General features: G+C 52.6%; 1 protein-coding gene across 4 annotated transcripts in view; it reads right to left on the bottom strand.

Annotated features, from left to right (window-relative positions):
• Positions 1-5,974: 5,974 nt before the first annotated feature.
• AGFG2 (ArfGAP with FG repeats 2) overlaps positions 5,975-26,338 on the bottom strand; it is a 28,311-nt gene continuing 7,947 nt past the window's right edge. Inside the window, exons 2-14 of one of the 4 annotated variants that reach the window (XM_065541725.1) lie at positions 23,873-23,966; positions 22,806-22,921; positions 20,133-20,286; positions 19,379-19,544; positions 17,754-17,879; positions 16,879-16,911; positions 13,059-13,106; positions 10,053-10,173; positions 9,752-9,834; positions 9,490-9,573; positions 8,118-8,246; positions 7,776-7,861; positions 5,975-7,126 (exon numbers count right to left, since the gene is read on the bottom strand). In XM_065541725.1, coding sequence (XP_065397797.1) covers positions 7,067-7,126; positions 7,776-7,861; positions 8,118-8,246; positions 9,490-9,573; positions 9,752-9,834; positions 10,053-10,173; positions 13,059-13,106; positions 16,879-16,911; positions 17,754-17,879; positions 19,379-19,544; positions 20,133-20,286; positions 22,806-22,921; positions 23,873-23,966 — 1,300 coding nt within the window. In that variant the 3' untranslated portion in view covers positions 5,975-7,066. The remainder of the gene's footprint in view (positions 7,127-7,775; positions 7,862-8,117; positions 8,247-9,489; positions 9,574-9,751; positions 9,835-10,052; positions 10,174-13,058; positions 13,107-16,878; positions 16,912-17,753; positions 17,880-19,378; positions 19,545-20,132; positions 20,287-22,805; positions 22,922-23,872; positions 23,967-26,338) is intronic. The other 3 variants (XM_005595508.4, XM_005595507.4, XM_005595510.4) reach the window with 3 other exon arrangements.

The raw sequence follows: 26,338 nt of genomic DNA, 5'->3' as shown, positions 1-26,338 counted from the left end.
TAGGAAACAAGGAGCCATAAACTGCCAGGTGGGGGAGTAAGTAGGGGCACCTTACTTTTAGGGGGCACTAGCGGTAAGATCCCTGGTGCTCCCACACCTCTTGTGCTGGGGCTCCCGGAGTTCAGTTCTGGGCTGGGTGGGGTAGTTGTTTGGCTCAGAGGAGACACAGAACGCACTGCAGGTGTGTGGGGGAGGGTGCCGGTCCACATGAATGTCACCATTGGCAGAAAGGTGGCCCCGCCACAGCCGACCTGAGACTCTAGAGATTCTTGCACGAACTCTGCAGAGAAACAGAGGATCAGGGCTTCAGCTGAGAAAGCCCAGAAGTGTGTAGTTTTGGTGGTTTGGGCGGGGATGGGTTCTAGAATTTTCTCCCATAAAATAGCCCAACTTCTTGGAGAACCTCCTACTCAAGACGTAGGTGCCACAGCTGGAAGGGACAGAGCGGGCAGAGACCCCAGCTTGTTGCCCTGCAGGTCACTTGTCCGAGGTGGCATCTGGGTCTTAAAGCCTCTCCCGTGGTGGGGGGTTAGGAGGCAGGGTGGGGGGCATTATAATACCACTCCCTCCTATCCCTGCCTCAACCACCCCCCAATCAGTCAGCAGGAGAGAGCTGCCTGGGTCTCAGGTCTCCTCACCGGCGCCTCCGGGGAGTTCTAGAACTCAATGCCTGTGTAGCTACGTGGGCGGAGCGTGCAGGCCCTGGGGACGTCACCAAGTGCCCCCAGAGAAAGGACCAGGTCCAGGTCAACATAGCTGAGGCAGCTCGTCGGGGGCTCTGGCCTGGCGGTGACTGTCTGGAGGCTCTCGGGCCGATAACTTGATGCACACTTCCTCCCCAGCCAGCTCCGAGGGGGCAGGAGCAGCGCTGAGCCCCTACCCGTCCCCAGCCAGCCCCCACATCGTGATGGGCGCTCCTTGGCCTGGGTCCAGGCTCCTGAGCCCAGACTTGTAGGAATGGTCCCCATGGGCTCGTAGTCACTCCCCACTCCCTTGGTTATGTAGCCCCCACCCTGCCCCTTGGGGTAGGAGGCTGCTGCACCCAGCCTTGCCAAGGTCTTGAGGGCTGCTTGCTCGATCCCCTCTCGCAGACACCCCTGATGGCTCAGGCCACTTGACTGGGCCGCAGAAGCCGGGGTCTCAGGGATGGGGAGTCTGAAGATGCTCATAGGAGGGTCCCTGAGCGCCTGGGCCTCATTGTGCCTGGAGAACTTTTTTTTTTTTTCTTTTTTTGAGACGGAGTCTAGCTCTGTTACCCAGGAGTGCAGTGGCTGATCTTGGCTCACTGCAACCTCCGATTCCCTGGTTCAAGCGATTCTCCTGCCTCAGCCTCCTGAGTAGCTGGGATTACAGACATGTGCTACCACGCCCGGCTAATTTTTGTATTTTTCGTAGAGATGGGGTTTCACCATGTTGGCCAGGCTGGTCTCGAACTCCTGACCTCAGGCGATCCTGACCTCAGGCGATACGCCCGCGTTGGCCTCCCAAAGTAATGGGATTACAGGCGTGAGCTACCGCGCCAGGCCTGTGCCCGGAGAACTCTAAACATGCAAACCCTTTAATGTTTGAACTTTCGGTGACCTGGGGCAGGGGCGAGCCACGAAGAAACCACAGCCACAAGCCCCCGGGGTCCCCGGCAACCCAGGGCTCGGGCGGCACCGCGCGCCTCGAGCAGGGCGTTGTATCACGCCTGCTGCTCCGCCTCGCCTGCCGCCGCCACGCGCAGGCTGTTGTCGTGGGTGTAGAGGAGGATCAGGTGGTGCTGGCGCGTCTGCGCGCTTGTCACGCGCCCGCCAGGCTTAGGCTGAGCTGGGGCCGTTCTCGGCCCGCCCGAAACTTCTGATCGCTCTCAGAAGACTCGGGACGCGGCGGGTCTGCGCGCAGGTGGCGGCAGAGTCGCACGTCTGCAGGGCAGGCCCAGGGCAGCGGCTGGCTGAGGGGCATGGTGGCCATTCCCGGCTCTCCCAGGGGCCGCCGCTCGTGGGCTTCATTCAGGGCCGAAGGCAATAAAGTGACTGCAGGAGAGGCAGAGATGGCTGGGTCTTGTGTCCTGAGCGCGGGGAGAGGCCAGCAGGGGTGGGGGTGAGTCTGGGCAGGGAGTCCAGCGTCTTGATGTCCAGCGTCTCTCCTGGGCTCCTGACTGGAAGTTTGGGGCAAGGGCTCTGCGCACAGCGAGTGTCCCAGTGGCTGCTGCCCGTGGCCTGGGCTCCCCAGTACCTCCCTCCCTCAGCCGACCGCTCCTGAGCCCCCACCCCACGAGACGAATCCTCACGTCGCCCGGGCGCTGGAATTTGAGTAGGGAAGTCCAAGAGAGGCGGCCTCGACGCCAAGACTGAGCCTTTACAGGGGCAGGGAGCGTGGGGGCGTCTCTACCGATCAGCTGACTGCGGTCCGGACACGTCGTCCGGGCAACCGAGAAAGCCTCCGTGTGAGGCCAGTGTGATCGGACTTGTGGCAGCGGTGGTGGCGCTGGCGATTAGAGGGCGGTGGAGCGGGGCCTCCACGCACCCTGCCGGCTCCTGCCGCGCCCCCCTCGGCCTATAGGTGTCCTTCCTGTGTGTAACCCCTTCCCATCCAGGAGTGGTTTTGTGCCCTTCCAAGTAACCCAAGGAGCCACCATCACTGAGCACTACGCTGGATTATTTCTGAGCTGGAGATTCAGTTTCTTGAGGGTTGGGGGTGATAGGAGGTGACTTGGAATAAGTAGGTTCAGGGGGTAGTCCCTGTGCACAGACCATACCCGCTGGAACCCAGTCAGGTGGCCACTGAAGGAGACCTCGGAGGAAGAGGCCATCTCTCAGGAAGACCCCCTCGGGCTGCCCCATTGCTCTGGGCCCCTCCTCACCACCATTGCCCAAAAATGTCACCCCAGGACCACCTGAAGGCTCTGCCCATGGATGTGTGGACTTCCTGGTGGAGGTACCCTTTGCTTCTTGAAAAAATTGCGATTGGGCTGGGGACTGGGCATTTTTGCACTCAGTTCTGATCGAAGGACCACTGACCACCCCCCCCAGGGGGATGGGGGTGAAGGTGCACAAGACAAACCAGCAGGTGACACCTGGCGGGAACTTAGAGGACCCTGAGATATCACCCAAGGCGACTAAGGTGCCTAAAGGGGGAAGCTGAGAGTCAGGGAGGAGAGGCCAACGTGCAGCCCCCATAAAGATGGCGCTCAGGGAGGAGCTCCCTCAGGCAAGGGACAAGATATGACAAAGACATAACAAGAGAACAGAAGCAAGGACCCAGACCTAGTGCAAGGGCCAGGGCAGCCTGAGCAGGGCGGGCAGGGCTTCCCACCATGCTTCCTGCTTCCTGGGGAAGGGGCCCCACGTGAGTGGGAATATGGGAGACAAGTGCTGTGTACATGGAGCTGGGGTCCTCGTACACCTATTCCAAGGTCACACTGAGAGGGAGATGTAGGGAACCAACCAGCACCCAACCAGCATGCAGGCTTGCTCCAGGTGACCCCTGGTAAGCCAAAGCCCCACTGGGGTGCAGGAGAGGCTCGCAGCACAGGCGGTGTGGTGTGGGGCGGTGGGTGGGGGGGGCATGGGGCGGGGCTTGGCAACTGCCCAGTGGTAGGTGTTGGCCACAGAGAGGCGATGGCTCCGTAAATGGCCACCAAAACTGGACTGTGTTCAAGGCCATAGCCCCACGTGGCCAAGGGCCTTGATACAGGCACCATGTGCAAAGGGGCAGGGTCACAAAAGACATGTGCATGCCCCTCCCCCTCCCAGTCCTGCTGCTGCCTCAAGGAGGCCACCAAAGGGCCCTTGTCCCTGCTGTACTCCTGGCCCAGGAGCCTTTTTTACTCCCTGAGGCTTGAAGATACCTGAGGAAGATCTCTTTATACCTTCCCCTTCCCATTCCCCATCAACCAGGTCCCCCTGCAGCACCCTTCCTTGTGAAATCACAGCTGCTATGACAGTGACCAGCTCCAAACCACCCTGTCACTGAACCTTGGGTGCTAGGTGATGCATGGGCAGGAAAGGCAGGAAGAGCAGGGATCTGAGGGTCTGGTGTCTGGGCAAGCCTCAGAGGTGGGGTGGGTGCTGATCAATGCCAGGTGATCAATGCCAGGTGATCGGACCCACTGAGTACCAGGACAAGCCTGGAGTCACGCAACTGGCCTACATCAGTTGCCTTGGCAACACACTGCCCTTGGCCCTACCCCGAAAATATTTCAGCTGGTAGCCCTGGTAACTTGAGTGGCTCCCCAGGGACAGGAAGTGGCAGAACCTCAGCTCTGCCTCTCCCAACCTGAAGGGTACACTTTTCATCCGTCAGGGACGGGGCACTGCGTTCTCAGCCCCTATGGAGGAATGTTATGGAGTTGGGGGAATCCACAGGGAAGAGACTAGGCTGTTCCAGTGTGCCCTTCCTTCCTCAGCCTGAGGCCTTGCTCCTCTGTGGAAGGCAACACAGGGACAGAGCCACACCTTCAGCCCCTACCCTCAGCCCTGCTCCCATCTCCTGGCCCGCAGGTCTGACCTGCAAGCTCCAATGTGGAGACACTTGGGGGCTTACTCCTGCTTCCTCACACATGGGGATGGCCCACAGGTGACCGGCTGAATGCTGGGGCCATGCTAGAGGACTGCTGTCAGCAGAGCACGGTCAGAAGACCGGTGTGAGCCCAGGCAAGCCACTGTAGCCCCGTGGTGTGTGCAGTGGGTTTGAATCTGCAGCTACCAGGCAATGTTTTCTCCATTTCCTCTCAGGCCAGGCCTTTCTCCATTCTTTGCTGCTCTCCAGGAGAGGTGGCTCATTGTGCTGGAGCCTGAGCTGCTGAGGCTGCCCCAGCCAAGGAGGGCAGCTCCTAGTGTCAGCCTGTGCCCAGAGAACCCTGGGGCCTGAGGCTGACCTGGCGTTAACTTCTTACTGCTCATCTAGCTCTGGCAGCGAGCAGGCTGGAGTCCTTGTGGGCTGGAGGGGAGGGAGTCTGCAGGGAGGACCCGGGTCTGGACCCAGACAGTGAAGAGATGCCGGGACACAGTATGGGGTGACAGAAGTGGGGGAAAGCCCTTCGGTTTAGCCTCAGTTCCAAACCTCGGTGCTCCTGGCATAAGGCAAGGGTGATGGAAGCTGGTGGGGGAAGAACAGAAAGGCTCCTCCCCCTAATACACCATAACAGATTCCAGCTGCCCTCCCTCCAGCTCTAAGCAGAAAGGAAATAACTGGTAAGAGTATTAGGTAGAGGGACACAGAAATAATCTAGGGTGGCAAAGAGGGGAGAAAGAGAAGAGATGGAACAAGCAAAGGTCAGGGAGCGAAGTGGGAGACTACCCAGGAGACAGAAGGAGGGCAGAGGCTGGGAGAAGAACAGGAACAGAAAAGATGGGTCCTGATTTTTGGAAAAGACAGGGATGCCAAGCCCGGCCTAGAAAATAGCAGCAGCTAGAGGTATTTCCAGAAAAATCTTCAAAGTAAATACACAGGTCGCCCAATTCCCATATCTCTTTGCTGCTCTCTGTGGAAGACCCAGACAAACCCCAAGAATGAACGGCCACGGGGCCAGGGCAATGGTGGAAAGGGAGGGGCCTCTCCTGGCCTCGGGCCAAACAGCAAGGCGGCCTCTGCCCAGCCAGGTGAGGTGTTTGCCACCCACCCCCTGACCAGGTCTGTCTTGTCAGCACAAATAGCCCAGACACCACGGCTGTTGCCACAACATCCCCAGGTGGAAAGAGCCTGGGGCAGAGAATGTCCCAGACCCAGGAGGGGCCTACTTCCACCTCCACGTTGGCACCAACCTCCTTTGCCCACCCTGACCCCAGGTGGGCATTCCCCTCACATCAAACAAACTCCAGTCCCCGGCAGGACTCTTGTTTAGACAGGGACCAGCTGTGCCCTGTCTCTGGCCAATGGCAGCATCATCACTGGCCCGGGCAGTCCAGCCCAGCAGAGCCAGGTCAAGGATCAGTCATGTTGACTGACCTGCAACCCTTCAAAGTGGCCTGAAGCAAAACCACGAGAGCCATTTTCTCTTTCGTTCAAATGCAGTTCTTTTCTAACACTGCCTGCAATGAGCTTTGGTGCAGAGATTTGGGGATGGGGAGGCACATGGAGAAAAAAAAAAAAAGACCAGGCAATTGCACAAAGCCTTTCCCTGGAAAACCCAGGCTCTGGGAATGGTGGGGGTCAGGACACATAGCTGCCCCCCTCCAGCCCTGGAGCTCCGGCTTTGATGGTCGAGGCACAGTTGGGGATTCATCCCATTCCCCACATATGAGAGCAGTCTGGGAGCGGGAGATCGGCTGGGTGTGTGTATATATGTATGTGCATATAGATAGATCTATTTATATATAATAGGCTATATTAGAAAATCCTCTCTATGTATAAATATAAAACACTGGTATCCAAACATGACACCAACAGCTAACTAAAGTGCTTGACAGGAGCTGGGCCCGGGTGAGCTCAAAGGTAAACCGCTCATCCTGGGCGCTGGGGAAGCAAAACAATGGGGGACCCCTTCAGCAAGGGGTGCTGCAGGAGGAAAGTATGCGCTGGCCAAGCTGGGCCACCAAGAGCACTTGGGCCACCTGGGCCTTCTGGCTCCCGGGACTGTCTGGTCACTGCCCCGTCAACACTGTGCCTCGTGTTTCCCCTACCTTCCCCACTGCACTCCCATCCACGAGGAGCACAGCGCTGGCGAGCTGGGCCAAGGGAAGAGCTGTTCCCACGGGGTAAGGCTGGCCAGTCGGTGTTCGCAATGTCCTCCACCCACAGGGCTGGGAGTGGGGGAGCACTGTGCAGTGACAGCAGGGGAGCAGGGAGTTGTCCTAACTGATCATTTGAAAAAAATCCCTCCCCTCAACTATCACTCCTCCAGGCCAGGCCCTGCCCGCACTCCTCCTGGGCTTCCTGCCTGGGTGGGGGTGGGACGAGGGAGGGGAGCAGAGGCTTTGTGGAATCTGAGGACAGCCACCTTTCACCTGTAGGCCCCAAGCAAAGCATTAGCACCTCCACCATCCCTAAGGCCCATAGAAACGCCCACAGGTAAGTGGTCACCAGAGCTCTAGGGAGCAGAGGGCCCCAGAAGGCAGGGAAGAGGTCCCCCAAAAACACAGTGCTACAAGAAGGGGTTGGTGGTTGGAGGCTTGGAGGCGAATGGGCTTGATGAAGGTCCAGTCTGGAAAGAAAGAACAACACGTTTTCCAGTTAGGGGAGAGGAGCTGGAAGCTTAGAAGAAAGGCAGCCAGGAGTCCTTTCTCCTGAAAAATCGCTATGCTGAGGGCAGTGGGAAAGTGAGGGAGAAGAGGCCAGGCGTGGTGGCTCATACCTGTAATCCCAGCACTTTGGCAGGCTGAGGTGGGCTGATCACCTGAGGTCAGGAGTTCAAGACCAGCCTGGCCACCATGGGAAAACCCTATCTCTACTAAAAATACAAAAATTAGCCAGGTGTGGTGGTGCACACCTGTAGTCCCTGCTACTCAGGAGGCTGAGGCAGGAGAATTGCTTGAACTTAGGAAGTGGAAGTTGCAGTGAGCCGAGATTGGGCCACTGAAGTCAAGCCTGGGAGACAGAGCAAGACTGTCTCAAAAAAAAAAAAAAAAAAAAAAAGGAAAGTGAGGGAGAAGGGAGCCAAGGACAGGGATGGAATGGCATGGGAGATGCCAGCGCCCAGAAGAGCTGAGGCCCAAGCTCAGTCCTGGCTTGGACAACGCAGACCTTCACGAGGAAGGGGCGCAGGGGCCACCTCACATCAGCCTCTTCTGAAAGGATTGTCCCAGAGGGAAAGCCCACTCACCGTACCACAGCACCCCTGCTGGGGTACTCACCATGAAGGGGTTGGTGGAGATCCCAACTGGCTGGCTCAGTGGCCTCTGCCCCAACTTGGCTGATCCTAAGTCCCCGAAGGAAGAGCCTGGGGGGCGAGAGCAGTCACTCAGCTGACACCAGCCCACCTTCCTGCAGGCAGACAGCAAGGGAGGCCCTCCTAAACTGGGGGAGTAAGGGAAGGGAGCAGTGGAAGTACCCGGGCAGGTCTGGCGCTTCCCTGGTCCCCCCCTGCTGGTCAGAAACAGCACTGCATGGGCTCCGATGAGGTCGGAGGGACAACTAACTGATCTCTATGCAGAGACTGGACAGGGTGAAAGGGGTTGTCCATTTGCAGCTCTTACCATTCTGCTGCTGAGCCAGCGGGGTCTGCGGGGGGAACGGCGGTGCTGGGAAGGAGCTGGCAAAGGCCCCAGTGGGTGGCACTGCCTGGGGGAAGCCAGGCCCAGCACTGCTCATCCCAAAGCCTGGCCCTATGAAGTGAGAGATGAGAGGTTCGGGTGAACTTCTGGAAGGTGGGCTGGAGAACTGTTTTTCCTAAGTCCCTCCAAGATGGGAAAATGGGATATAGTTTTTTCCTGACATGAGAAGCGAGGGACCCAGCAGACATACCCTGAACCAGCCATGGAACTCTTCTGCTTCTCACACCACCAAACAACCCTGCCCTCTCCCTGCCCAGGGGTGCGTGGCAGGGAGGGCATAGTGGTTCCAGGCACGGGCATGGTGCAGGACTGGGCTAGCCTCCCACTACCTGCTAAACTGCAAAAACGGTGCAAACTTCTAACGCTGTCTGTGCCTTAGTTCTCTCATCTCTAAAATGGGGACAGTCCGTCTCCTAGGGCTGCTGTAAAGATTAAATCAGGGCCACAAAACCCTCAGCAATGGGCCCACCACACAGCTCTGCTGCATTCACTCTTATTCCTCTCTCCCCGGCCTCGAGGCTTCAGCCAGCATGAGTCTGAAGGGAGAGCAGCAGAGGCTGGGGAGGGCTGGGGTGAGAGGAGACCACAGGCCTGGAACTGATGGAAGCAGGGAACAGCGTGAGTGTTTCAGGTGGCTTAATCTTCGGGGCACAGAAGAGACTGGGGCTGGGTGCCCAAAGGGACACTGCCGAGGGCTGGAGACAGGAGAATCGTTGCCACTGTTGGTCAACTTTAAAACAGTCTTCAGGCCGGGCGCGGTGGCTCAAGCCTGTAATCCCAGCACTTTGGGAGGCCGAGACGGGCGGATCACGAGGTCAGGAGATCGAGACCATCCTGGCTAACACGGTGAAACCCCGTCTCTACTAAAAAATACAAAAAACTAGCCGGGCGAGGTGGCGGGCGCCTGTAGTCCCAACTACTCGGGAGGCTGAGGCAGGAGAATGGCGTGAACCCGGGAGGCGGAGCTTGCAGTGAGCTGAGATCCGGCCACTGCACTCCAGCCTGGGCGGCAGAGCGAGACTCCGTCTCAAAAAAAAAAAAAAAAAAAAAAAAAAAAAAAAAAAAACAGTCTTCAGTGCGGTCTCCGGTAAGTAGTTGCCTGTGTGCTTCTAATTCTAAACTCTGGCTCTGTGACCTGGGTGCTAGGTGGCCTGGCACCGTGTGGGCAGGGGAAGAACCATGCTGTCTGCTTCTCCCGACAGTGTGAGACAAAGGGTTAAGTGAGAGACTGCAGGGTAATGTGAGCCCTGGGAGTCTCAGACGGTAAGGACAAGGGACCGTGCTGGAGGCTTACCTGGCGCCAAGCCATTGGGCTGGAATGGGTTGGTGGAAGGCAGCGGGGGCTGGGCGGCGGGAGCTGCAAAAGGGTTGGTGAAGGCTGCCCAGGTGGAATGGGGAGCAGAGGGAGAGAGAGATGGTTACTTTTTTTCTCACTTGCTTCATCCTGTGATGCCTAAGCATTCCTCTCAATCTATCCCCTTCCCACCCTGTCCAGAGTCCCCAGACTCCTCCTGGCCTCAGGTCCCCTCCCCTGGGTCTCCACAGGCAGGACTCACCTCCAAAGGCCAGCCCTGTGCTGCTGCTGCTGCCCATCGTGACAGACTGGAGTGGGGGGACCTGGCCAGCCATCCCGAAAAGGCTGCGACACGGGGAGAGAGAAGTCATGCACAGCTGCCAGGGTCAATCAAACCTGAGTGAGGGGCCAGGAGATGCCAACCCACCTTGCTCTTCAGGGTGAGTGAGGGAGAGGAGGAGAAGGGAGAACCGCCAGGAGATGCTGATGGGGCTGGGAGGAGCAAGGCCAGGCTTCGGGCGGCTCTCCTGCCCTAGAGCAGACTGCCCACTGTCCATACCTACCTGCTAGGAACACCTGCAGTGGGCACCCCGGGTCCCAGGAAGCTGCCCACGTCTGTGAGGCTGTTTGGCTGACTGGTGGGTGCCAGCGGAACGGCACCAAATGGAGTCCCCTGGCTGCTCCCTGGGCAGTTGTGGAAAATACAACAGGGAGAGCTGAGGTGAGACAGAGCGGGAGGGGCAGGAGAGGAGATGGAGATGGCGGTGGTGATGGATTGGAGTCGTGGCATGACAGGCGCCCACTGGGTTCTCTGAGCCAGCCCATTTTCCCCGGGACCACCCAGTTCAGGAGGTCTTGTCTCCCACCAAGAGTTCTCGGCAAGGTGACAGCCCAGTCCTTCTCCCTGTCCCCTGCGCTCAAAGCTGCGCTGCGGAGAAGAAAGCAGCTCGTCCCTGGGTCAGGCTGTTCTCCTCCTGCTCCCATTTGGCTTTCATGTCCCACTTTTTCCTCAAGAGATGGAAAAGCCTGTCCTTTCCTCAAACCCGCCTTTCCATTTATCAGAACGTGGCAGGGAGGGGCAGGCAGAGGCACCATGGAGGACAGTAAGTCCCATCACACTCAGGAGGCTCCTGGCCTGTGCAGCCTCCAGCCGTCAGCACTATCTCTTCCCCATGTAGCTGCTGCCTCTCAGGAGGCCGCCCCAATGCCCTGAGCCTGGACGCTCCGCTCATGGCGCCAGCCCCGCTGCCGGGTTCTCCTGCCCTCTCTCCTCTTCACAGCCAAAAAGAAAAAGCACAGAGGGCAAGGCCCACATGGACATCTTACAAAACAGCCGAGGGCCAAGAGTCCTGGAAATTCCAGGCAATCTTGTCTCAGGGAAAGAGGTGGAGTCCCTGTCATTTTAAGAGAGCCTCCTCTTTGTGCATCAAAGTCTCCTCTCTATCTTGGGACCCTATTGACCACACTGGGCTGCTGTGAATGTAAAAGAAGAGTCCAGATGGAAAAAGGCTTTATTGACAGGACGCGGTGGTTCGTGCCTATAATCCCAATACTTTCAGAGGCCGAGGAGAGCAGATTACTTGAGGTCAGGAGTTCGAGACCACCCTTGGCAACATGGCGAAACCGTCTCTACTAAAAATACAAAAATTAGGCCGGGCGCGGTGGCTCAAGCCTGTTATCCCAGCACTTTGGGAGGCCGAGACGGGCGGATCACGAGGTCAGGAGATCGAGACCATCCTGGCTAACACAATGAAACCCTGTCTCCACTAAAAATACAAAAAAATTAGCCGGGCGTGGTGGCGGCGCCTGTAGTCCCAGCTACTCGGGAGGCTGAGGCAGGAGAATGGCGGGAACCCGGGAGGCGGAGCTTGCAGTGAGCCGAGATCGCGCCACTGCACTCCAGCCTGGGCGACAGAGCGAGACTCCGCCTCAAAAAAAAAAAAAAAAAATACAAAAATTAGCTGGGCATGGTGGCAGGCGCCTGTAATCCCAGCTACTTCAGAGGCTGAGGCAGGAGAATCACTCCAACCCGGGAAGCAGAGGTTGCAGTGAGCTGAGATCACACCATTGCACCCCAGCCTGGGCAGCAAGAGCAAAACTCCCTCTCAAAAAAAAAAAAAAAAAAAAAAAAAAAAAAAAAAAAGGGGGGGGCCGGGCGTGGTGGCTCAAGCCTGTAATCCCAGCACTTTGGGAGGCCGAGATGGGCGAATCACGAGGTCAGGAGATTGACACCATCCTGGCTAACATGGTGAAACCCCGTCTCCGTCTCTACTAAAAAATACAAAAAACTAGCCGGGCGAGGTGGCGGGCGCCTGTAGTCCGCGCTATTCAGGAGGCTGAGGCAGGAGAATGGCTTAAACCCGGGAGGCGGAGCTTGCAGTGAGCTGAGATCCGGCCATTGCACTCCAGCCTGGGCAACAGAGCGAGACTCCATCTCAAAAAAAAAAAAAAAAAAGGAGATCTGGCTGGGTGTGGTGGCTCACGCCTGTAATCCTAACACTTTGGGAGGCCAAGGTGGGCGGATCATGAGGTCAGGAAATCGAGACCATCCTGGCTAACGTGGTGAAACCCCGTCTCTACTAAAAATACAAAAAAAAAAAATTAGCCGGCCGGGCGCGGTGGCTCAAGCCTGTAATCCCAGCACTTTGGGAGGCCGAGACGGGCGGATCACGAGGTCAGGAGATCAAGACCATCCTGGCTAACACGGTGAAACCCCGTCTCTACTAAAAAATACAAAAAACTAGCCGGGCGAGGTGGCGGGTGCCTGTAGTCCCAGCTAACGTAGTCCCAGCTACTCGGGAGGCTGAGGCAGGAAAATGGCGTAAACCCGGGAGGCGGAGCTTGCAGTGAGCTGAGATCCGGCCACTGCACTCCAGCCTGGGCGACAGAGCGAGACTCCGTCTCAAAAAAAAAAAATTAGCCGGATGTGGTGGCGGGCGCCTGTAGTTCCAGCTACTCAGGAGGCTGAGGCAGGAAAATGGTGTGAACCCAGGAGGCGGAGCTTGCAATGAGCTGAGATTGCGCCACTGCACTCCAGCCTGGGCGACAGAGCGAGATTCCATCTCAAAAAAAAAAAAAAAGAGGGAGATCTTCCACATGCTAGGCACTATGCATAAATAACAGCGACCTGGGCCTTAAGTTGGAGAAGTTGAGAATCTAGCAGGGAAGACGAAGTGCCCAGTGCCTACTTGCTGCCAGGTCCTGAAGCCCCACTCCCTCTCACTGAGTGTCGGCACTTGTAAGACAGTGCTCTCCTTTGCCACCTCCTTCCTAAATGTCTGAGCTTTCTAGATGAACGAGTGCTGGCTGCCAGCTTCCTCCTGGGAAAGGTTACAATGCCACTGTGCTTTCTTGGTCATCAATCCTTTCTAATCCACAGACTGTTAGGCAGGCTAGAAAGCCAGCTGGCTGGGGCCGGGCCCAGTGGCTCACACCTGTAATCCCTGCACTTTGGGAGGCTGAGGCAAGCAGATCGCTTGAGGTCAGGAGTTCGAGACAAGCCTGGCCAACATGGCAAAACCCTGTTTCTACTAAAAGCACAAAAATAAGCTGGGCATGGGGGTGCATACCTGTAATTCCAGCTACATGGGAGGCTGAGGCACCAGAATCACTTGAACCTGAAAGAGGAAGATTGCAGTGAGCCAAGATCAAGCCACTGCACTCCAGCCTAGGCAATAGGGTGAGACTGTTTAAAAAAAAAAAAAAGCCAGCAGCATGGTGTTGGATCCTCTACTGACTCTTCCAGTCGAGGCCTTTCCCTGTCTGCCTGCCTCCAAGTACAGTGTGTGGAATTTCCACGCGAGCACGGCTCCCTCTCCTCGGATGGCTGACTCTTTGTACTACTGTGGTCCTTCATGTTCCAGGACCTCACCCCAGTGAGGACCAAGCTGGGAGAGAGGCTGCAGGCCATGCTGTGCCTCCCTGTGAACACTAGGGGGCAGAACCATCCCTAGCCTAGGCGGGGTTGGCCCTTTGCACAGAGTGCATTCTCATAAAGGAGGTGGTGGCCCAAGAAACACCTGCGCTCCTGTTTGCTTTTCATTTCATGTACTTTTTTTTTTTTTTTTTTGAGGCAGGGTTTCATTCCAGTTGCCCAGACTGGAGTGCAGTAGCACAATCTCAGCTCACTGAAGCCTCGACCTTCAGGGCTCAGCTGATTCTCCCACCTTAGCCTCCTGAGTAGCTGGGACTATAGGCGCATACCACCATTCCCAGCTAATTATTTGTAGTTTTGGTAGAGAAGAAGTTTTGCCATGTTTCCCAGGCTGGTCTCGAACTCATGAGCTCAGGTGATCCGCCCACCTCAGCCTCCCAAAGTGATGGGATTACAGGCATGAGCCACCACACCCGGCCTTCATGCGCTTCTTACGCCACGCAGCTAGATTTCTACCATGCCTTATCGCAGTTTCAGAGAAGCAGTTTTGAAAACCTCCCCTCTCTCCATACTCCCCCTCAGAAATATAAAAATAAAAGCAGGCTTGTCAGAAGAGACACCCACCTCTCAAAATCTCCTCTCAGTTCACACCCAATAGCTAAATCACACTCACAGGAACACCTGCATGATCATGGTGTAGTGGGAAGTGGTTCTGCCAATTATCAGCATTAGATCTGGGCCAAGTTGAGCCAGTTTCCTGCAAAGGGAGGCTCTTTCCTTCCTCATGGACATAGTGCATGAAGGTGCCCAACAATGGCAGAATCCTCAGAAATGTTCCTTGGCTCTGGGTTTGGCTGTAAGTTGACTGTTTTTGTTTTGTTTTGTTTGAGACAGAGTCTTGCTCTGTCACCCAGGCTGGAGTGCAGAGGCACAATCTCAGCTCACTGCTACCTCAGCCTCCCCGGTTCAAGCAATCTTCCTGCCTCAGCCTCCCCAGTAGCTGGAACTATGGGCACGCACCACCATGCCCGACCAATTTTTGTATTTTGGTAGAGGGGGTTTTCACCATGTAGGCCAGGCTGGTTTCAAACTTCTAACCTCAAATGATGCACCCCCTCAGCCTCCCAAAGTGCTGGGATTACAGGTATAAGCCACCGCACCCAGTGATTGACTGCTTTTTGAGACAGCCAGATAGTGGACAAAAGGTTTAATGCTTGGAACATCCGTGGGGCTGAGCCCTTCCTTCTCCCTGAGTCTGCCCCAAAAACTCTTGTCTTTAGAGCAATCAATTGTACTGGGAAGGCATTTCAGAAGGGACACATCTATAACAACTTTATATAGGCTGTTTCCTCGAGTGCTCCCATTCCTGGGAGCACACCTTTCTTACTAAATTGAATATTCCTGCACCAATGTACAATTTCTGCCAACAGCACACAAGAAGGTCCTTTTCCCCACATGATACCGGCCATTATCAATCTAAAAATTTTGCCAATATGATGTGCAAAACTATCTTATCCTAGTTTGCATTTCTCTGATTAGTTAGGTTGAGGATATTTTCTTTTTTTTTTTTTTTTTTTTTTGAGACCAAGTCTTGTTCTTGTCGCCCAGGCTGGAGGGCAATAGTGCGATCTCTGCTCACTGCAACCTCCGCCTCCCAGGTTCAAGCGATTCTCCTGCCTCAGCCTCCCAAGTAGCTGCGATTACAGGCGCCTGCCACCATGCCCGGCTAATTTTTGTATTTTTAGCAGAGATGGGGTTTCACCATGTTGGCAAGGCTGGTCTCAAACTCCTGACCTCAGAGTGATCCACCTGCCTCAGCTTCCCATACTGCTGGGATTATAGGCATGAGCCACCACGCCTGGCCTATTTTCATATTTTTTTTCTGAGTGTTACCTGCTTGTATCTCTTGTCCATTATTCTATTTTAATATTTGCAGGAATTTAAAAAATAGACTTTATAGATACTAACTTCCATCTGTTTTCTATGTTGTATCGTCTCTCCATCTGTTTCATGCCTTTTTTTTTTTTTTTTTTTTTTTGAGACGGAGTCTCGCTCTGTCGCCCAGGCTGGAGTGCAGTGGCCTGATCTCAGCTCACTGCAAGCTCCGCCTCCCGGGTTCATGCCATTCTCCTGCCTCAGCCTCCCGAGTAGCTGGGACCACAGGCGCCCGCCAGCTCGCCCGGCTAGTTTTTTGTATTTTTTAGTAGAGACGGGGTTTCACTGTGTTAGCCAGGATGGTCTCGATCTCCTGACCTTGTGATCCACCCGTCTCGGCCTCCCAAAGTGCTGGGATTACAGGCTTGAGCCACCGCGCCCGGCCCTGTTTCATGCCTTTAAGCTTTGTTTATGTCATCTTTTATCATACAGAATGTGACCTATGGCCAGGCATGGTGGCCCATGCCTGTAATCACAGAATTTTGGAATGCCAAGGCAGGCGGATCACTTGAGGTCAGGAGATTGAGACTGGCCTGGCCAACATGGTGAATGAAACTCCATCTCTACTAAAAATACAAAAATTAGCCGGGCACGGTGGCATGTGCCTGTAATCCTGCTACTCAGGAGGCTGAGGCAGGAGAATCGCTTGAATGAGATTGCACCATTGCACTCTAGCCTGGGCGACAGAGTAAGACTCTGTCTCAAACAACACACAAACAAAAAAACAAAAAACAACAACAAAAACTAGAATGTGACCTATGTGATTTATCTTTGTTAGAATTTATGGAGATTTTGTTTCCTAGTTTCTTTCTTACTTGTCTGCTAGTCATGTGGGAAAGCACTGCACAAATTATAGTCTACCAAAATACAAATTATAGTCTCCTACTCCTTTGGCTTATTAAATTCTGATTGTGTCTAATAGTTTTTGCTTCGTGAATCTCACCGGTATGAGGTCAGTTATTTTAAGTACATGGTTTTGAGAACCTCTTTGTGAACTTTTTTTTTTTTTTTTTGAGACAGAGTCTTACTCTGCCACTCGGGCTGGAGTGCAGTGGCACGATCTCGGCTTGCCGCAGCCTCTGCCTCCCAGGTTCAAGTGATTCTCCTGCCTCAGTCCCCCGAGTAGCTGGGATTCCAGGTGCCTGCCACCACGCCCAGCTAATTTTTGTATTTTGAGTAGAGATGGTGTTTCACCATGTTGGCCAGGCTGATCTCAAACTCCTGACCTCAGGTGATCTGCCCACCTGGACCTCCCAAAGTGCTGGGATCACAGGTGTGAACCACCATACCCAGGCAACTTTTATCAATATATGTTTCTTCTTGTCGCCCTCCAAAATGATAAAATAGAAACAAAAGCAGCTAATCGGCTCACAGTGGCACAGTGAGAAGGCTGTGGGCAGAGCATGAGTCAAGAAGTCTGGGCTCTGGTCTCAGCTTGGTCACTCTTGGCCTGCACGACTAGGGAAATTGCTTAATTGCCTTATCTGTCAAATGACCAAATTTTAAGGGTTCTTTCCAGCCCTCAAAACTCTATGATCAGAGGCGCTTGGGTAGGCTCTGGGGTGGGGAGAATAACTTACCAAAGCTGTAACTTTCAGTTAGCATCCGACTGGCTGGCAGTGAGGGTGGGGAAGAGAAGGATGGGTAGAGGAAGGGAAAAAGAAAGAGTGTATGTCACTGGCTTTTCCCCAGACATCTGGGCCTGACAGCGAGCACTGCAGCTGCCCTCCCATTGTCCAGGATGTCCAAAGGCAGAAGGCACCCAAAGGCTATGAAGACTCGACATCTAGAGCTTAGGAAGGAGCAGAATGCTTTAAGAAGGCCTGAAGAGTCTCTTGCAATGGCTAAATAGCATAGTTTTTTGGTTTTGTATGTTTATTTGTTTTGAGACAGGGTCTCACTCTGTCACCCAGGCTGTAGTGCAGTGGCACAGTAATCACTCACTGCAGCCTCACACTCCTGGGTTCAAGTGATCCTCCCACCTCAGCCTCCCAGAGTATTAGGATTACAGGCATGAGCCATTGTGGCTGGCAGCAACGTAGAGTTTACAGGCCTTTGGTCTTAGTGGGATGGATGAGGACTTCTGGAGACTACCTTGACCCTTGACCCTTTGGGACAGTGTACCATGCAGACAAGAGCACCTTAGAGAAAAAGGTCACATCCGTTTAGGACTCAGGTCTTCCATACTTCCTAGTGAAAAGTTTCCTAGTGTATAACCCACACAGCTCCTGCTGCAATCTTAGTCATTTTTCCTTTCATGAAAAAGCAGAACAGTAGAGCCCCCTCTCCCTGACAAGAATGTGTCAGACACACTCATCCTCTCCTGGAGCTGCTTCTCTTTGTGCTTTGCTGCTTTGCTCTTTAGGATAGTGAGGATATGAATGAAGGCTGATTTATGGACATGAACAAATGGACACGGTTGGAAGAGAAAGGAAGCCAGTGGGGCAGAGTTTACCCGCAGGAGTTGGCTGGGCCTGGAACGGGGCTTGACCAGCTGGAGGGAGGCTTCCGAACACAGAAGGGCTGGGGCCACTGCTGAAGGCATCAAAATTGGCAAAGCCCCCGTGGGAAGGTGTCTGACCTGTAGGTGGAAGAAACATAAAGGTTATACAGAAAATTGTCGGGTGTGGTAGCTCACGCCTGTAATCCCAGCACTTTGGGAGGCCGAGGCGGGCAGATCAGTTGAGGTCAGACGTTCAAGACCAGCCTGGCCAACATGGTAAAACCCTCTCTCTACTAAAAATATAAAAATTAGCTGGCCGTGGTGGTACGTGCCTGTAATCCCAGCTACCTGGGAGGCTGAGGCATGAGAATTGCTTAAACCTGGGAGGTGGAGGTTGCAGTGAGCCGAGATTGTGCCACTCTACTCTAGCCTGGGTGACAGAATGAGACTCTGACTCAAAACAAAAACAAAAACAAAACAAAAACAGAAAAAGAAAAGAAAATGTATATACCTATCTATGTAATATATCTACTAATTCTAAAGGCCAAAGGCCACTCTTATAGGACATCTGCCTTTCCACAGGGTCCTCTTCAGAGGGAAATGGGTGGGGCCTGGGGCCAAGAGCCAGACCCACACAGGGGGACAGGGGCACCCAGGGCCTCCAGGTTCACTCCCTGCCCTCTTCTATCCTTACTCCATGAGGCATTAACATTTTTGTCAGGGCCTAGTTTGGGGCATGAAAATTTTTTTTCATGGAGGAAGGAGCTTGAATTTTTTTTTTTTTTTTTTGAGACGGAGTCTCACTCTGTCACCCAGGCTGAAGTGCAGTGGCGCGATTGCAGCTCACTGCAACCTCCGCCTCCAGGTTCAAACAATTCTCCTGCCTCAGCCTCCCGAGTAGCTGGGACCACAGGCACGTGCCACCACACTTGGCTAATTTTTTCTTTTTTCTTTTTTTTGAGACGGAGTCTCGCTGTGTCACCCAGGCTGGAGTGCAGTGGCGCGATCTCGGCTCACTGCAAGCTCCGCCTCCCGGGTTTACGCCATTCTCCTGCCTCAGCCTCCGAGTAGCTGGGACTACAGGCACCCGCCACCACGCCCGGCTGGTTTTTTGTATTTTTTTAGTAGAGATGGGGTTTCACCATGTTGGCCTGGCTGGTCTTGAACTCCTGACCTCAGGTGATCCGCCTGCCTCGGCCTCTCAAATGCTAGGATTACAGGTGTGAGCCACTGTGTCCGGCTTGAAAATTTTTAAAAAAGGAAAACAGATTCTACGCTACTCAACCCTCTACTGGCTATTGCTGATTTGGGGGAAGAATAATCTTTGGTGAAATGGAACACATGATAATCCCCGTCCTACCATTGTAAGAGAGAGAGAAAACAGTAAAAAAGGTTATTTCCAGTGTTCTAAAAGGAAGTGCTAGGAGCCCTCAACTGTAATGCTTTAGGATCAAACTCCCAAACATAATCCTGGCTGTACTTATTTGACCCCAATCCTCCCAGCCTTGCTGCTTCAGAGTGACCTTCACATTTGTTTGCATGAGAAGATCTAGAGCCACGGTCACCTCCAGGGACTGTATCTCTCATGTTGTAAGTATATATGCTGTAGGGAGGGTCCCATACCAAAACTCACTTACCCCCAAAGGCAGGGAATGCAGCAAAAGCTGGTGCCGTCTGGGGTGCAGCAAAGGGGTCTCCACCAATGTCAGCCAGCAGGTCAGTACTGGCTTTTTTGACAGAGGAGTGGGGAGGTGGCTGAGTGCTCCGGGCCTGGGATGTCCGAGCGTGAGACTGACTGACGGGCTTGGAGGAGAAGGAATTGCATACAGCCCTTAGAATCCCAGACATGCCTCAGGCCCTCCTCTGGCTCCCCAAGTTGCCCTCAGATAGGCAGGTGGAGAAAGAAGACAGTGAGTAACTGCCCTCAACCTAAGTTTCCTGGGCAGCAGCTGCCTTGGCCCCTCTTACAGCTCATATCATCGTCTTCTCAGTACACCTGCTCCAAGAACCACACATTTTACAGCACATGAGCCAAGGTAACCCTGAGATATACAGGAATGTTGCCCAACACTGCCCCCAAGGCTGTTACTCCTCAACTTTCCCAGGTATTGGACACCATATCCCAGCCCATTCTGTGTTTCTTTGATGGAATGCTCAGGTTTGGAGCTGATATTGTGACTTCCCTAAATACCACTTCCTGTTGGGTTCTGACTTCCAAAAGATAGGAGGTCCAGAAGTGACAAATACAAGATACGGGTTAACAGCAGGACCGAGAACCAACTCACAGCTCCTGCATTGTTGTCTGCTAAGTCCGGGGAATCTGATTCAGGAAACTGACACTCCTGTCTCCCAAATCTCAACAGAAACATGACGAGCAGATCTGAGAGTTACCTGGCTCGAGGTGGAGGCAGCAACTGAGAGAGACGGTGCAGGATCACCCAGAAGTGTCCGAAGGGGCTTTCCTTCTGGGATGGAGCCCTGCACAGGGGTGGAGGCACTGCCTTTGGTATAAGCGGGCCCCTTGACTTGGTCTGGGGGGACATACCTTTGAGAAAGAATAGTTAGGCTGTAAAGAGAGGGATAAAACTTTGGACCATGCTCAGCTTAGGTGTTTGGGAAGACACAGGTTACAGGAGTCAAAATCTATGCTCATTTTTCTCTACTAATTCCCTTTTATGAAGGCAACCAAGCAACTTAGCAAAGTTCTGCCTATCTTGAGCATCCCCTTGAACATCTTTTGGTTTTTTTGAGACAGGGTCTCGCTCTGTCACCCAGGCTGGAGTGCAGTGGGGCAATGTTGGCTCATCGTAGCCTTAACCACCCAGGCTCAAGTGATCCTCCTGCCTCAGCCTCCCAAGTAGCTGGGACCACAAGTACACGCTACCATGCCTGGCTAATTTTTTAATTATTTGTAGAGACGAGGTCTCGCTATGTTGCCCAGGCTGGTCTCAACCTCTTGGCCTCAAGTGATCCTCCTGCCTTAGTCTCCAAAGTTCTGGAATTACAGGGTGAGCGACCACACCTGGCAAAGGTCCCCCTCTTTTATTTCCTGGGTGTTTCTTCAGACTCCTTCTTCTCAGTTCCACAGAAAAGCTGCCTGCCACCTCATCCTCTAGGTGCTGACAATCCACACTTCTATCCTGCCAGCTCCTGCTACTGCCGAGACAATTCCCTTCCACTACAGTGTAGGTGGCCCCTACTCGGTAAGTGTCACCTTAATCCTGAGGACATCCCTAGGAGGGACTCCACAGTGTGGTCTTATCCACATCAATCTCTTTGTTCTCTGCATTCTCTTCTCTACCTCACAGTTACCTCCCAACATGTACACACCCCGGAGATCCCACAAGAAGTGATACCAGGGGAGAGGAAAGGTAAGGGAGAATGGAGATGCTGTTTCCTTCATCAGAAAGACAAAATATAGTTGTCCCATGGTATTCCCAGGGAACTGGTTCCACGATCCCCCGACAATTCCATAATCAGAGGATAGGATGCTCAAGTCTCTTATATAAAATGGTGAAGTATTTGCATATCAAACATGTACCTACTCTAATATACTTTAAATCATTTACAATGTAAATGACATGCAAATAGTTGCTATATTGTATTGCTTTTTTATTTGTATTATTATTATTATTATTATTTTTGAGACAGAGTCTCACTCTGTCGCCCAGGCTGGAGTACAGTGGAACGATCTTAGCTCACTGCAACCTCCACCTCCCGGGTTCAAGCAGTTCTCTGCCTCAGCCTCCCGAGTAGCTGGGATTACAGGTGGCCACCACCGCGCCTAGCTAATTTTTTGTATTTTTAGTATAGACGGGGTTTCACCATGTTGGCCAGGCTAGTCTTGAACTCCTGACCCTGTGATATACCCGCCTCGGCCTCCCAAAGTGCTGGGATTACAGGCATGAGCCACCGTGCCTGGCCTTATTTGTATTATTTTTTATTGTTGTATTGTTATTTTTTGTGTTCCCCCCAGCCCCTGGCCTTTTTTTATTTATTTATTTTTTTTGGGACAGAGTCTCTCTCTTTGCCCAGGGTGGGGTGCAATGGCACAATCTCAGCTCACTGCAACCTCCGCCTCCTGGGTTCAAGCGATTTTCCTGCCTCAGCCTCGAGAGTAGCTGGGATTACAGGTGTCCACCACCACACTCAGCTAGTTTTTTTTTTTTTATTTTTAGTAGGGACGGGGTTTCACCATGTTGGCCAGGCTGGTCTCGAACTCCTGACCTCAAGTGGTCTGCTCAACTCAGCCTCCCAAATTGCTGGGATTACAGGAGTGAGCCACCGTGCATGGCCTGTTTTCCCAAATATTTTTGATGTGAGGTTGATTGGATCCATGGATGCAGAATCTACAGATACAGAGGGCTGGCTGTACATATAAATCATGAAACAAGGCTGGGCGTGGTGGCTCACGCCTGTAATCCCAGCACTTTGGGAGGCCAAGGCGGGCAGATCACTTGAGCCCAGGAGTTTGAGACTAGCCTGGGCAACATGGTGAAACCCCATTTCTACAAAAAATATAAAAATTAGCCAGGCATGGTGGCACACACCTGTAGTACCAGTTACTGGGGAGGATGAGGTAGGAGGATCACCTGAGCCCCAAGAAGCTGAGGCTGCAGTAAGCTGTGACTGTGGCACTGCACTCTAACCTGGGCAACAGAGTGAGACCTGGTCTCAAAAAAAAAAAAAAAAAAAAAAAAAAAAAAAAAAAAATCATGAAATGATGGGTTAAAGGAATAAAACTATAGGCTGTGTGCTTCCTGCCATCTCTCTCCATATACAAGATCAGCTGAGCTATAAAAATGAACACCCACAGGCCTACCTCCCGACTCTAATCAGTCTATTATCTCTCCAAAAGAGAGGACATAAAATCTGCAGGGTTAGTGACTGAGAACAAGTTGTCCTTTCATGTAGATTTTTTTTACCTATAACTGAATGGGAGTGGAACAGACTCAACCCAAGTCTAGCCTTTGTGAGAAGGTCAAATTCAACTCTAGAAACTGGACTGTCAGATGCAGAATGTCTTGAACACGTTTCCATAGCAACCTCTTTCCTACTCCTTACCATCTCTTCTTCTCATATTTTTCCTGGAGAAACTCCTTCACTTTCTGAGGATCCCTGGAATCTGGTACTAAAGATGTCCGAGCATCAAATAGACCCAGCCAAATCTTCCGGCAAACCTAAAAGAATGAAGGTGTCAGAGGAGTGGGAGCAGAAAGCAGGAAATATAAAAGATACCACTTCCTTTTTTTTTTTTTTTGAGATGGATTCTCACTCTGTCGCCAGGCTGGAGTGCAGTGGCACGATCTCGGCTCACTGCAACCTCCACCTCCGGGGTTTAAGCAATTCTCCTGCCTCCTGTATTATAAATAAAAATACAGTGCTAGGATCTGAGTCTATCTACAAACCAGATATGATTCCTGTCCTTGCAGAGTTTATAATCCAATGGGGCGGTCATGTCTTAGATAAATAAAACTAAAGTTATAATCACATTTTGTGACATGTATTGAAAAAGGAAAATAGAGGGCCATAAGAATTATGGAGAATTAAATTTCGATAAGGGTAGGGTCTGGGACAATTTTCAGAGCTCTGGCTTCCAGGACACCTCCAGAGGCCCTTGAGGACACCCTCTAAGTAAACCAATCACCCATAAGCTAGGGGTACTGCTAACGCCAAAGATAGCAACTTCTGATTGTCAGATTTAGCTAGGGAAGGGGTTTACAAGTCACTTTCAAGTAAAAGATATGCACTTAAACCCAGGTGGTCAAGGCTTAAGGCAGCAGAGCTGGCTCCAGGAGAGCTTCCTCAGAGAGGCTGTCCCAGTCAACTCTGAATGCTCATGCTCTGGAGCTCTGATCATTCTACCCCTCCATTGCTCAGGTGCCACATCCTACAAAGATATTGCTGCTTCCCCTGACTCCTGAAAAAGGAGCTTAGACAAACCACGATTTGTATAACAGAATAAAGATTCTGTAAATATACAAATATACCTAAGGAAAGAAATCATACATATGAAAAAATTCAGAGAAACTCAACCAAAACTGAAACCATAAGGTTTCCCTACAATCTTGAGACAAAGCCCCACCTGCAGATAGGGCGACCTTCTCACCACTCCATCGGTGGCAGCTCACCTCATTTCCACGGGATTGCAGGAATACTACTTCAGGCTCAGTGAAAGTTGTCATGGAGATTGATTTGACACGATGAGGGGGATTCAGCCCTCTCCTGCGGGAGAGAAACAGGAAGAAAGAGAAGTATAATGCAGTTAGCACGGCAGGCTGTTCATGGGAGGGGGAGGAGGCAGAAAAGGTGAAACAATAGCATATAAACTAAGCTCAGATAGAACCCCCCCCCCATCCATTTTTTTTTTTTTTTTGAGACAGAGTCTCGCTCTGTCACCCAGGCTGGGGTGCAGTGGCCGGATCTCAGCTCACTGCAAGCTCTGCCTCCCGGGTTTACGCCATTCTCCTGCCTCAGCCTCCCGAGTAGCTGGGACTACAGGTGCCCGCCACCTTGCCCGGCTAGTTTTTTTGTATTTTTTAGTAGAGACAGGGTTTCACCGTGTTAGCCAGGATGGTCTCGATCTCCTGACCTCGTGATCTACCCGTCTCGGCCTCCCAAAGTGCTGGGGATTACAGGCTTGAGCCACCACATCCGGCCAGAACCCCCCCATCTGAAGCTACTTCCTAATTCCAGGATGGAAGGGAAATATTTGAAATATTTTGGAGATATTAGAAGTCTCCAAAGAGAGGCCAGGTACAGCCTCTTTAATCCCAGCACTTTAGAAGGCTGAGGCAGGCAGCTCACTTGAGGCCAGGAGTTCAACACCAGTCTGGCCAACATGGTAAAACCCCATCTCTACTAAAAATACAAAAATTAGCCGGGCATGGTAGTGCATACCTGTAATCCCAGCTACTCAGGAGGCTGAGGCATGAGAATATCTTGAACCTGGGAGGCAGAGGCTGCAGTGAGCCGAAATCACGCCACTGCACTCCAGCCTGGGCAACAGAGCAAGACTCTGTCCCTCCGCCCCGCTCCCACCACAAAAAAAAAAAAAAGAAGTCTCTAAAGAGACAGGGAAGAGAGAGTCAGGAACACCCTGTGATCCCAGTCATTCCGGAGAGGAAAGGCAGAGCCCACCCATCCAGAAGCCTCCTCTAGCCTGGCTCAGATCCCAGTAGTTTCAGTGTTCAGCTTGTAGGTCGAGGGGGTACTTCTGGGAACTCGGACGCGTGACCACTTCCCATTTCCTACTTCATCATTGCTTTAGACCTGCAGCCCATCCCCAAGGTACCAGGGCCCACAAAAACACAAATCCCTCAAGCATGAGGGAAGGCAAAAATGAAGGCCCAGGACTATTCTTGATAACACTAACAAAGACAGGATTTGGTGACAAAAAAGTCTCTAGCCCGGCTGGCCCTCCTTGAGTCTACACAGAAGGGTGGAGTGGTGGTGGGATGGAGAGGGTCCCTCTCTTTCAGGAAGCCATCTCTAGGAAAAGAAATATTTGACTTTCTTATTTCTATAACTCTCAGTAAAGCAAGAAGAAGTCAAGTTCAACCATGAGCTATGAGGCTGGCATGGGCGAGGAATATGTATCCTGTGGCAATGCTTTTGTGCCTCCTCTGTATGTTCTGCTAACTCCCTGGGAATCCAGTTCTGCCTCCAGGAACCCTGTGGAGATTATAAGAGAAGAGAAAGCTTCCTTGTCCCCACTCAACTGGTCTCAGGAGTGTTCTAATAGAGGAAACTTGGGGCCAAGCCAGGCAGGCCTTCATAGGTTCTCCTGTCCTTGCACCTTAAGTTGTATTCTGGTCTAGGTCTACTACCCTCATTGGATTAAAACAAAACTGCCCAAACCAAGACAAGCTAGACCCTGGGACCAGGAGGCAAGCAGTCTCAGCAGATGAGGCCTCTTCAGACTTTTACTCTCATGGAAAAAAAAATGGCCAAATGGAGTTGTTCAAATAAAAATCTAGAATAGGGTCCTGGCTGACGACGTCCTCAGGAAGAGCAAAGGGGGAAAAAGAGACAAAAATACTTAACAGATGAAAATCCTGAAAATTCACAAAGAAGGTAGGGAAAACATACATTCACACTAACAGGTGCACACATAGAATCCAAGTGTTCCTGCCAAGTCTGGGAGAATGGCAGTGAGCGTGTAAGCAAAAGCGGGGCGGGGGCCGGGGGTGGGGGGCACGGAGTGGGCGGACTCAGTACAGAGTGAACAGTAAAGGGCGGCCACCCTGCGGATGATAAATTACTCATTATGGGATTTTAACAAAGGACAGGACACTGGAGGCTCCAGTTGACGCTGTTTGCAGCAATTCTGCTGCTAGACCTTTAGGTATAAAGGGTATCAAAAATGCTCTTATAAAAGACAAGCAATATCAAAGAGGACTGATGCCCCCAAGGAAAGATAAGCTCAGGGAAAAACAAAAGCAAGGCTTTGTTACTACATGTCAAACAATAGCTCTTAAGCTCGATCTGCCCTGAAGACTGTCTTCTGATCACATTTCAGAGACAGTCGATCACATTTCAGAGATAGTCGGTTCTCTCTCCTAAGGCCTCTCTTGCTAATGGCTTGGTTTGGTTTT

Source organism: Macaca fascicularis, chromosome 3, assembly GCF_037993035.2.
Source record: "Macaca fascicularis isolate 582-1 chromosome 3, T2T-MFA8v1.1".
In the NCBI taxonomy this organism is placed as follows: domain Eukaryota; kingdom Metazoa; phylum Chordata; class Mammalia; order Primates; family Cercopithecidae; genus Macaca; species Macaca fascicularis.
The sequence above is the reverse complement of the archived record's forward strand: the minus strand, read 5'-3'. Positions and strand labels throughout refer to the sequence as shown.